The 12,471-nt window shown below is 41.3% G+C and overlaps 1 protein-coding gene across 3 annotated transcripts in view; it reads left to right on the top strand.

Annotated features, from left to right (window-relative positions):
* The window catches only part of ZNF385D (zinc finger protein 385D), a 419,438-nt gene that overhangs the window by 162,371 nt on the left and 244,596 nt on the right, over window positions 1-12,471 (top strand). For all 3 annotated transcript variants that reach the window (XM_032781181.2, XM_032781182.2, XM_032781179.2), the window contains exon 2: window positions 4,502-4,644. In XM_032781181.2, coding sequence (XP_032637072.1) covers window positions 4,502-4,644 — 143 coding nt within the window. The remainder of the gene's footprint in view (window positions 1-4,501; window positions 4,645-12,471) is intronic.

The following is a 12,471-nucleotide window of genomic DNA, read 5'->3' as shown; positions in this document are numbered from 1 at the left end:
TGTGTGTACACACACACTCCTCCTCCTCCTCCTCCTCACCTAGCAGTGACCTACAGAGCATATCAAATTTTCATTTGGAAACAAATTTCTGTGAAGAAATTTATTTTAAATTAGAATATCATACAATATAATATAATCAAAAACAAAAAGCAGAATGCTTTTATTTGATCTATGATTTATTTTTAATTTTATTTCATGGAAATGTTCAAAATTCTTTGTTAAACCACACTCCCTTTCCCCACATTATGCATTACAAAGTATAAAATTTGCACGCTAAAGAGAATGGGTAGAAAAGATGTTTCATGCACAAATCACTGCTGGCTTTGGAGTAACATCTGCTCATGTGAAATATACCATCTAGAATGTGAATCTTACATGGCAGGCAAGTGCTGCGCCAAGTATAGTGTATGCTCACAGACACAAATGCAGTATTGACTGCTGCACTTGACTTAAAATACTACAAAAATAGCCTTTTTAGTGGCAACATATTCAAATGTTGAGTTGGGAGTGAGTGGAATTAATTGAAATTTTCAGAATTTCACCCAAAACACATTTCTTTTGGTTATAGGAAAGGGCAAAGGTTCAGGTGGGTGAGTTATTTTTTTCAAAACCATTCACTCGCCTGTACCCAGTGCTAAATTTGTAATGAAAGAGGTGCTGGGGCTCAAGCAATTTTTTTACATTTGTAACTGATGGAGCAAGCCCAGAGGTGCCAGAGCTACAAACTGCCAAGCGTAGAGGTGCTGGGGCTCAAAAAAGCACTGTATTTACCCTGGATGTGTTGTCAGTGACTCTGGCAGAGGAACTATGATGCCTGTATTTTAGATTCTTTGGAATCTCAGCCAACAAATGATTACCTCAAACTTAGTTCAAATACTAAGGTAACTGTGTTTCTAAATGGCAATATATTTTTCTCCCTTATGAAGAAAAAGCTGGGCTCAAACCCCAGACATGAACACTCCTGAATTTTGGGGAAGTTCAAATCCAGATTAGGATCTGAACTTTTTGTTGGGACTCTGGCTAAACCACAATATCACTAGGCTGAAAATATTAAAGTATTAACAAATGTCTTGCCACTTTAAAAAGCAGTAGTGTAGTGAGGGTCAAGAATAGCTTTATCTCAGGATAATTTTTGAGGGAAAATTCAGGGCCTCAAGCAGTGCCCAGTTCATAGAAAGATTCTGTTCTATCCCTCCTGATGACCTCTGAGAGGGGAGCCTGTATCTGCTTCAGGCACTAAGTACAGGGTGTCAAAGGCATGGTGTGAGGAGGACAATATTCCATTTTTAGTGATGGTCTATAGGATGGGGTATGAATATACAGTTGCATATCTCCCTCCATCCACAGTGAAACTCCAACTACAGTCAATGAGAGGTTTGCAAAAAGATCCAGAGTAAGTACGTCCGTCATGTAATAACTAAAACTGTGTAGGTATTATTACTAGCTAACAACATTGTTGTCACATTCAGTGTTGCTCAGTGGGAAAATGTACTCACCTCTATGACCACCATATTTTATTTCTTTTCCTCCCCTGTTTGCCTTCCTCTTCTTGTCTCTCTCGTTTCTGTCTATCCTCATTTTCCTTCCCTCTGCTAGTAATGAAATTAGATTCAATGAAATTAGACCTGCTTAAATAGCCACTAGTGCTGGTATACAACTGCAAACTGTATCCAAGTGTACTGAACACGGTTGGTTCCTAGCAGGGAACCCACTTCCAGAGTGATGTCAATGCTATGACAGCAGAACTCTCCAAAGCTCTGGGTCCTGATTACGTACAGTGATGGCACTGTAGTTCCCATCTTCTTATAGGATGACATACCATAAAGGATAAAGTGACTCCTTCTATGATCCTTTATCACCGTTACATGACAAAGGCCTAAGCTACCTACTGCTGCCACCCATCTCTGCATGGTGCCATCTGGTGAGAGGAACAGAATTAAAAACATAAACTTCGGTCAGTTCTACAGGCCATTGGTTGGGACTAGGAGCCTCCGGAACTGAGTTTAAAAACCCACGACAATCCAGGCTCAACAGAGGACAAATATACTAAGCAGCCCAGCTACTCCATGCTATTGCAGTAGTATCAAATATTCACGTCACTTGATGTAGTTATGCTCTAAGACTGTCAGATTCTCCAAAATTTGATCTTTCATTTTTTTTTTATAAATTAAGTTTCTCATTCTTATGGATGCAAACATTGCATTTGGTTTACATTTGGAAGGTAAGCAAGGGCAGTGCTGTACTCCTGTGTTTGCAAACATACAGCCTGGAGCAATGGCCATGCTCTCACATGCACCCTTTATCTCACTGGGGTGTTATCTCAAAAGCCTTATGATGATATTTCAGAATGTCAGCATTGAAATAGTTAATGCTGATCGTTTAGCAGATGGGATGTGGAATGGGTGGGAGTGATGACCATGAGGGGGAGTCCTCAATAAGGTGTTAGTCACTAGTATGAGGTTCCCAATTCCTGAGCTACTGTAAGTGTAAATCCCAACAAAGAGATGAGGAATATCTGGCATCTAATAGGCACCTTGGCTAGGACTTTACTTTTTAGTAATAGTGTGGGTGGTTTATGGTCGGACATCACCTTGAAGTAATACTTTGCAAACATACTGGAACCCTCTTGCCAACCCATATACTTACCAAGTTTTCTTTCTCTGTTTGTCTGGATTTATCCTGTGTAGCACTACACCGAGGCCTGTCAGTTATTTTTTACATAGTCTACATAATAATTACATAATAACATTCCAGTAGTTCATCTAATCCGGTATCTTATCTTCAACAGTAGCCACTCTATTAATTGCTGCTATTATCAAGCAGATGATAAATAACTTTCTAATGGACTGTGGTGAATGCAGACTTCATGTAGTGTTTTTATGTAGTCTCTGTGTGCTCAGCTGCCTTACTGTGCAGTCCTGATTCTGTGCACTCTTACGCTCACGTAAATCAGCAGTAACTCCAACAGAGTCAGTGCAGTTACCCTAGTGTGAAACCAGTGTGAGAGTATGATGAGCCCTAAATTAATTCCTGTGGTGTACTAGTGATTAATGCATCCTTTTCAAGAATACTTTGTAAAGTGTTTCACAGAAGAACTGAAAAGATGTTAAAACATAGTCTTCGATCATTTGGCTCCAGCTGAATTTATATTGAGAAGCCCAAATGCTGATGTCCCTGCTACAGCTGGTTAATTAAATCTAATGACATTAGCCCTCAGTTAGAAGCACTGAGTTGCAACTCTGGTTAGCAGCTTTGCTGGCCAAATGTGAACAGATTTAGTGGGTCATTCTGACTGCTGTATATATGAACTCTAATTAAAAAAAATATACTACTCATCTGTGAAGTAAGTGTGTGTGTGAGAGAGAAATTTTTGATCTGTCTCTCTCTGTTCTGTGATGGGGTAAAACTCCCTTTCCATTTTGTTCTTTGAATGTTTCTTGGCCTCCTACCAGCAGGTTTTTACAGTCTGCTGCCTGCCTCTCAGATTAGAACAACACTGGCATATTTCAACAGTTTCCTAGGATTCAAACAGTCTTTAATTAACAGTGAATTGATGTTTTGGAATGTAACCAGAAGATGGGAGACAGTGGAAGCTGAGATTGGATTTGAATATTTCCAGCTCTCAATCATCTGGACTATGTTGGGATCTGTGGCAAGGGGCAAACAAATCTGTAAAATAGTGGTTCATTACAAACAGGTGGTTGCTTATTAGTATGCAGGGGGATTTATTCATTTACATAATGTTCCCACAGAACTGTTCATTGGTAGCTTTAGCAAGGAGAAGCTTTTCTGCCTTACAGAGTTCTGACCCAAGCCCATCTACCACAACAGCAGAAAGTATCTGTTGGTAGCCTTAGAACTGCAGTAGCATTCAGAACTTTGACAAACACCTGTAATGTGGAATTTGTTTTATAAGTTTGCATTCACAATAGACTTTTACTGATCAACGCTTGAGGCAGCAAGGTATGCTTTGCTAGTTAGGTTTAAGTTTGTGCTGAAGTTGCTGAGCTAGTGAAATAAATGCACATTTAAGAAAATAAAATTTAAAACAAACAAGTGAATGGAAGAGTCTTGGACAGTCACCAGCTGAAATAATTTTTACTGCATGGAAGAGTAAAAAAACGTCTTTTGGAGCTAAATTGACCTGGTGTGTTTGAGTAAAGGTCAGTGGTTTCAGCTTTGATTTTATAATAGAATCAGGTCAGCTGAACATCTAAAGGAAAATTTGACTTGAACTATACTAACATTTCAAGATAATCCAGGGGAGGGAAAGGAGGTTTGCTAGCTAATTTTAGAGAACTGAAACACTGGTATCTTAGTCAATTATCAGCAAAGAATCATGAACATTAGTTAAGCCTGTTGCACACTTAACAAGGTAGTAATTTGATGGTAAATACAAATGTGTGTGTTTAACCTGATATTGGCATAAAACTCCTTTCTATATTTATTTTCATACCAAGAATCACTTGCTTATTATCTTCTTTCATATTTTTCCTTGAAGGTGGCACATGCCAGAGCCCTGCTCTTCCAGCCCTGGTGCGTACTCCAGCCCCACCATTACAACCATCGCTGGATATTAAACCATTTCTTCCATTTCCCCTGGATACAGCAGCAGCAGTCAATCTCTTCCCCAACTTCAATGCAGTAAGTACCACACTGATGGATTAATGTCTATTCCTCCAATTTACAATTCTCTGGAGACACAAGTAGGCTCCAAATGGAACTTTGTCTTCACTTAGGATATGAGGACATTTTACCAGACTAGGTTTTGGTACATGTGTTACAGGGTGGATCCAAGATGAATAGCTCTCATGATGATAGAATTCCATTGTCAGTCACCAACACACTTCACTAAAAATCCTAAATAGTAACATATGTGGGTGAATATCAACAGCAAAACTTCAGGGACAAACTGAAGCAACAATGAAAACATAACTAATACATGGTATACTTGCAGATTTGAATATCAGAGAACAAAACAATGTATTTTTTCTCTTTCAGCTGAGGATTTTTCCTTTGTTTGCCCTTGAAACTAAAATCTATGGTAGTTGTATCTTTAATAATTGCTAATTATAAATGATCCATCACACTTTGAGAAAAATGTTACCACTTAAATGTTTCCATCCATTTTTTCTAACAAAAGCCTATTTCATAATCCTTCCATTTTTCCTATATCTGCTGAGATAATTAATTCTGTAAACAAAATTGTAACTTAGTTTTAAGTTGATATCACATTTGCTGCATTTTACTACTTTTTGCCTGACTAAAAGCAAGCAAGCAAGCAAGCACCCATTGCAGGACTAAAAGCAAGCACCAATCGTAGCCCCTTTTGCAAGCTGCACAAAGCCCCTTGCCTTATGTACAAATATTAGATATTGAAAAGGAATGACATTAAGAAAAGATAGAAGAAGCTGAAGCTTCCAAATCAGAAGAAAATAATTCTAATTCAAATATATATTGAAATAATTAGGAGTAGTAAAGGAATTTGTCAATTTTCTAAGTAATTAATAATTTATAACAAATATCAGTAATAAAATATTAATCTACTTGTAAATAGAATACCCATAAATATCATAAACTATAATATTATTAAAATGTACTAATTGGTAATAATATTTGCAAGTCTTAAATACAAGCAATTAACAAGAACACACATTAATGAATACCCCAGAAGCAGTAAGTTGCAAGCTGATTACTTTGAAATCCTAAGAAGCATAGCACCAATTCTAAACTATTCCCTAAAAGAGTATCCCTCTTTGGAAGACAACCTGTTGAGATAAAAATCATATCCAGAAATGTAGTAAGATTAAACCTCACAGTTTTTTTCTTACCTGTGTTACTGATAACATGTTTTGAAGCTCAGGGGCTGCAAAGTCCCATTTCATGTGCGTGTGTGTGGAGGGTAGGGACATAGATTTGCCCCCCTTCTGACAATCCCCTTCCACGCCAGCAACCTGACACCCCTAGCCCATGAGTCCCTGTGCCACCCCTTCCAAATCTGAGTGAATGGCATTTTTGACTTAGCACAAACCTGAGTGGCACTGTGACCCAAGCACCACCCATGCCACCTACTCAAACTATGACAGAGAGATAGCCAAGCCACGTCTGAGTGAGTGGCATTTTGACTTGGTGCATGGGGTTGCAGCCAGGATTTCCAGGTTTATGGATCTTGGGTAGCAGATAGGATACGACTGGTTGGGACACTAGGGGTGTGTCTGTGTAAATTTGTTCCTGTGCTAATGCAGGGAGTTTCTTGAGCAGATGATGTAGTTTCTTTTGGTATTCCTCAGTGAGACTGGAGGATAGTGGCCTGTAGAATATGTTGAGTTGCCAGGCAGCCTCCTGTTCATGTTTTTCAGGTTTTTGTATTTTTCAGGTTATCTTTGAATGTTCATTCTGTGTCATGAATTTGACATTTTCTATTTTTAAAACAAAGCATAAAAGCAGCATGCTAATTAGTCTGGTAAGCTGAACGTTTGTAGGTGCTATATACTTAATTGAACAGCAAATGGGTACCACGGAGTCATATGTAAAAAGGAATTTTAACAACTTGGCCCTTTAAATTGAAGACAGCATATTGCTGTGCAAGCCCTGAAGAATCTCTTTCTCTCTCAAACTCACCAGAAGCTGAACAGAGTTTTTATTGAATCTGGACGTATGAGATTTTGGATAGAAACAGTATGGAATACTTATATAGTTTGTTAATTTAAAAAAAAAAAGTATGATAACTTTGGTTACAGTGAAGAAGAATATCTGCGTAGTAGGAAAATAAACACAAGGAATATAAGTATAAATAAACATCTCAAATGTGTTTATCACACATTTGGCATTCTCGGCATGCCACACCTTTCAGCTACCTAATAAGATACTTTTAAAAAATATCTGAGCATTGGAGTCTTAGAAATATGAACTTAAGGCACTTATAATTACTGCACTGAAAACTAAACAGTGGATTTCTCCAAGCTGGTTTTTTTTTCTGATCACTCGCTACTCTGCAAAAATTTCTATATTACCTGACATTTTGTGGACTTATTCTGCTAAAGAATATGCCTAGCATATGTAATGTGAAAGCTAGAAAAAACAAATTTTCATAATTTCCCTGACCCCAAACAACTGTTTGCAGGCCAGAAGCTGGATATGTTGGTTGTGAAATTGCACATTTTAGCCTCATTCCATGTGCTGAACTCCCAGCACAGTCAATGGAAAGTCTCCACCAAGATAGTGGGTAAGACACATCCAGGGGTGTGTGCAGGGGGAGGCATGCAGGGGCATGCCAGGCTCCCCACCCAGTCAGTGAGGGCTCAGAACTCCTCTGGGGTGGGGAGAGCGAGCTCCTCCAACCCCGGGCCAGGGCGGAAGATGACAGCTCCTCCAGCCTTGGGCCTGTGGCCTTGGGCCAGCTCCTTTGGCTGCTAGGGAGGGCCAGCTCTATTGGCTCTGGGGCTGCAACAGGGAGAACCAGGTCCTCGGATTGCGTGGGAGGGAGAGGCAGCTGCTCCGGCCATGTGGGAGGGAGAGTCAGCTCTTCTGGCCACAGGGGTAGGGTGGCATGGAAGGAGAGCCAGTTCCTCCAGTCACATGGGCAGTGGGGGAGAGGAAAAGCCAGCTCCTCTGGCTGTGGGAGGCACAAAAAGTGCCCCTCTAAAAGCAGCTAAATTTTTATTCCTGTGCATACCCCTGGACATATCGTTTGCCAAGCAATAAACCCAGCTTGGTTTTAAAGAAGTGCAGCTATGTGCCAGAAATACAGTACACATGGATTTTTAAATGATGGAATGTTGTATAGAGGCCTCTTGTTCAATGTATAGTTCGCCTTCAGTGCCTTGACTTTTCTTCCAGCTATTTACACACTGCTGCCGTATTTAAGAGCCCCACATCTCTCTTCTGCCTATGGAGCCCTTAGCCATATGGAAGAGGCTGAGGCATTAAGCAAATGGAGCTGAGAGACAAGAATTTCAGTGTCTCCTGGAAAATAGATGAACATGCTTGCCAGGGTTATTAGTTTCCTGCTGTAAGTCAGATTTTGCAGCACCCTTCCTGACTAGCTGGTGCTCAGGTAACTGAGGCCTCCCTACCCCTTTTCTACAGGTGTTAGCAGGAAGCAATTGTGACTGGCCCTTTTGCTGGCAGTTGCCTTTCTCCAGCCTTGCACACCTGTACAGGGGAAATCAACTTTATTAGCAATTCATCTAATTAACACAGAAGGTAACCCTATGGTTGCTTGGGAGATGTAAGTGACCTGAGCAAGCAACTGGTAGGAATAGACAGTACACAAAGACTTGTTGCTGACCCAGGAATTTCCTGAGGGTTTAGGACCAGGACATATGAAGAAGAGGAGCTGACAAAGAGCCCTCCAGAAGATATTTTGAAAATCTTCTCTTTAGGCTCAGGGTCTCAGGTAACTTTTCAGCCAGGAAAGAGCCAGTTTGCTGTTTCTTATGGATGAAATGTAGCTTTGGGGGCCAGGGCAATCAGAAATATTGGTGAGTTTTGTCACTGTTGGCAGTAGGAAATTGACAAAATGAAAACTGGTTATTTTGCATTGCTCTGTGCAATGGCCGTAGTGTCTGGGTTAACTGAATGCGACTATTTTTCTGCAGGATAGAATGTCCTTTAAAGTGCAGCAGTTGGAATGCTCTGGTTCAATGAAGGGATATTCATGGCAAAACGTGGCTTCAATTTAGTATTAATCAAAACAGCATTACAAGGACTCGGTAATAAGAACCAACTCTTACTTTTTAACTTGGCTTAAAAGTGAAGGCACTCTGTCAGGCGAGGAGCCATAATGTACCAAACCCTTTTAAATGGTGAAACAGAGCAGGAAGGATGTTACTGTTTCTGGTAAAGAAAAGAGAGAGCCTCAAGGTTCATTGCTTGGCCGGTCATTCACAGGTTTCTGGGAGCGGGATTTTTGTCTTTGGCTAATAGCATAAATCATTTGGGAGCTGTCTTCACTCTGGTGTCTGATTCTTAGAGCCCACATCTCTAGCACTGTTCAGCTGGAATATTTGATCAAAAAAGCTGTAATCGGACTTTAATAGAGCTGGGTAAAATTTTAGGAATAATGGCATGGTTCACAAACAGAAGAAAAAGGGGGCAGGGTGTAGCCAAATAAGCAAACACAACAAAATCCAGGCAATTCAGACATTTTGTTTTAGTACTCATAAAACATGAAAGAATCAATATTAGTATGAAACATTCAATTATTTGCAGATGCCAGGTTTCTTTGCTGAATTGTTTAACCCTTAATCTATGCTCTACTCCAGAGGTGGCCAACCTGAGCCAGAATTTACTAATGTACATTGCCAAAGAGCCACAGTAATAAGCCAGCAGCAGCCCCCGTCAGCTCCGCCTCCTCCCACCCCCAGTGTGTCCAGCTTGTCAGAAGCTCCATGGCTCAGCACCTCCCCAGGCCTCCTGCCAGTAGCGTAGCCGGGGGAGGAGGGGAGAGCAGGGCAGCAGCTGCTCCCCCACAGAGCACAAGTGGCGCCTTTTTAATTTTACTCACCCTGGAGTTAAAAAGAAAAAAAAAAGGCGCCACTCGCTGCAGCACTTTTACTGATGGGGCGACGCTCTGGGTCTTCGGCCGCGGGCCCTTCGCTATCCCCAGGCTTCTTTGGTGGCACTGAAACTTCATCGCCAAAATGCCGCCAAAGACCCCGGAGTGAGTGAAGGGCCCACCACTGAGGTGCTGCTGAAGACCTGGAGCACTGCCCTGTCAGTAAAAGCCCCACAGAGGGTGGCACTTTTTTTTTTCCTGCTCCCTCTGTTCCCTCCACCTGGCTACACCACTGCCTCCTGCCCCAATCAGCTGTTTCACAGTGTGCAGGAAGCTCTGGGGACCAGCCAGGGTGCAGCAGGCTCTGGGCAGGGGGGAAGAAGTGGAGAGGGGGCAGAGCCTGTGGCAGAGCCAGGGGTTGAGCAGTGAGCACCCCCCCTCCCTGGCACATTGGAAAGTTGGCGCCTGTAGCTCCAGCCCTGGAGTCGGTGCCTATACAAGGAGCTGTATATTAACTTCTGAAGAGCCGCATGTGGCTTCAGAGTTACAGGTTGGCCACCCCTGCTCTACGCCCTTCCTGAAATACGCTCTGACTTAGATCCTCTTCTATCGCTGAAGGGCACCCAGCTCAAGCAGTACAGTGCAAAGGTCGTCATGGTGTTTACCCAGTCACGGGTTGGTCGTGTGCCAGCTCAGTCCCCTGGAGCAACTTAGACCAGTTACTGCTGACATCCCCAAGGAAGCTCCAACCATACTCCTGTCTTTCATCTATAGCTTATGTCAACAATCAGACATGGCAGGAGTGCTAGGAGTTGCTATTCTGGCTCTGTACTACTGGTTGATCATCCTATATTGGGGTGAGCATGACTGACTACGGGTGCTTTAGGACTGCTTTCCACTGCTGCGTTTCTTTTATAGCTTTCAGTTTCTTTTAGCACCCAACCAGTTAGGTCTCTAGCATGTTTCAGTCCAGACCCCAACAATGGCGTCCTTGTAATCGCATTCTAAATGTTACCTTATGTTTCAACAGCCCTATTGGCCTTGCTCTTGGAGCTGTTTGAATTTCCTGCCAGTTGGTTGGAGCAATGCTCTGCAATTTTCTTTTCGGATTATGCTCCAGTAAGAGAATTTGAAGCTGTTCTGTGCTCATCATGAGCAGCAGACACATGTTACCAGATGGATGGCAGTAGTCTTGCAAGGTTAGAGGGGCAGAACTGCATGAATGTTGCCAGAAAAAAATCCATGAAAAGTTTACATTTGAATTTCAATTATATTTGCAACAGCTGTAGAAATACTCATTCTGTATTTGCTTTCTACAGACATTCAAGTGATCACATCTCTTCTAGCAATGGGAAGCAAACTTCAAGATCACATTAAAATATCCTGGGTTCTTCTCTACTTTGAACAACATAGTGCCCATGGTATTTTTGAATCTAAGGTCTCCATACGTACCCAGAATATAATTCCCTTGTTCACCTTCTGTGTTTCCTGTTGTTTACCAATTGTTTGGAGTGTGCTATGCATCAGTGGTAGATCTGTCTTTTCAGCTGCTGGACCATAAGTTTGATTTTTCCCTCGTAGGTAGAATAGTGGAGTTGGCCAAAAAAACAGCATTTTCAATGACCAGTTTCATGGCTTTGTTGAATCTCCCCACTGATGTCTCCTTATGGGTGATCTTTGTGGGCAGTCACTCCAGCCTGTATTCCTTCTTGATCTGAGTATATCAATGCAGAGAGATATGCTGTTCATGGAATCAGTTAAGCCTGTGGCACGTGGAATTCCAACATTTGCATGATAGCACACAACCTCTCCGATACATTCCAGGCAGTATATTATTTCTTCAGTCACTCATCGCGGCTCACTGGTGCTTGTTCTTGGTTCTGCTTCTCCTAAGGCTGCCCCACTGATAGTCAGATTTATAACCTGCACCCACTGGTTCATCTGCGTGTAATTAGCCAAAAGTGCCCCTTGCCACTAAGTCTTAATAGTTGTCAAACAAATGACTGGATTTAATTTGTGACCTGGAGGTGAAAACCTATGTGTGCCATTATCAGTTCCTGAGCTGAAGTCAGGGTAAATTTTCCTTTAAAAATCCCAAATGTGTCTTCCAATTTTCTGCTGTAATTTATTTATTTAAAAAAATGAATAGCAGCATCTAAAGACCTTATATATGTTTGCTTTTAAATTGATGCCTAGTTATACCGAAGGAATAAAGCTTTCCTACTTAACTATTTCTGCATTGCATATGTGCTAGCAGGCCCTGCAGAGTGGGCTGACAGGTAAGAAGCTATCTGAAAGTCATAGCATACTACTGGGCTACAGAGCAGCCCTTTTTGGGGACTAAGGATTCCTCAGACTCTGTTTTGCATGCAAAACATCCTCATAAAGGAAATTAAATGAAGTGCTCTTCAGATTTGTCAAGTCTTAATGAGTAGAACTGCTTAAAAATAAATTTTAATAAAGCATTGAAAGCAATGTTTTAATCAGTTGATGTTTATACCCTTTGTCTTAATAGCACTCAGATGAAAAAGATCAATGATTATTTTATTCTGAAAAGGAAAAAAAACCTTTAATGGGTGGCATAATCATAAAATCTACAGTTTAAATATGGATGGCTGGTATTAACCTGTTTTTAAAAACTGCAATTAAAGTGAAATGGAATCACTTAAAGAAAGTATTTGATTACTGAGGTCTGAGGAAGAAAAGAGTAAAAAACATTCTAAATTCATTAATATTTCTGTTGACGAGACAAACATATTCACAGGGACTTGCTTGTATTGCTAATCTAGATGAATAACTGGTTTACAGAATTTATCCACAATCTATGCTTGTAAGAGAGTGGACTCACCCCTGCTGCGCCTCCTGCTGGTCTCTTCTGGGAATTAGATCTGCCAGCCTTAGCGCACCCTCTGCAGGCTGGTATCCCACTTCCGCTTGGCCCCCATGTCCCTTCCTGGACTCCAGTGCCCTGT

Source organism: Chelonoidis abingdonii, chromosome 2 (assembly GCF_003597395.2).
Source record: "Chelonoidis abingdonii isolate Lonesome George chromosome 2, CheloAbing_2.0, whole genome shotgun sequence".
NCBI lineage: Eukaryota > Metazoa > Chordata > Testudines > Testudinidae > Chelonoidis > Chelonoidis abingdonii.
This window is presented reverse-complemented; position numbering and strand designations above follow the sequence as displayed.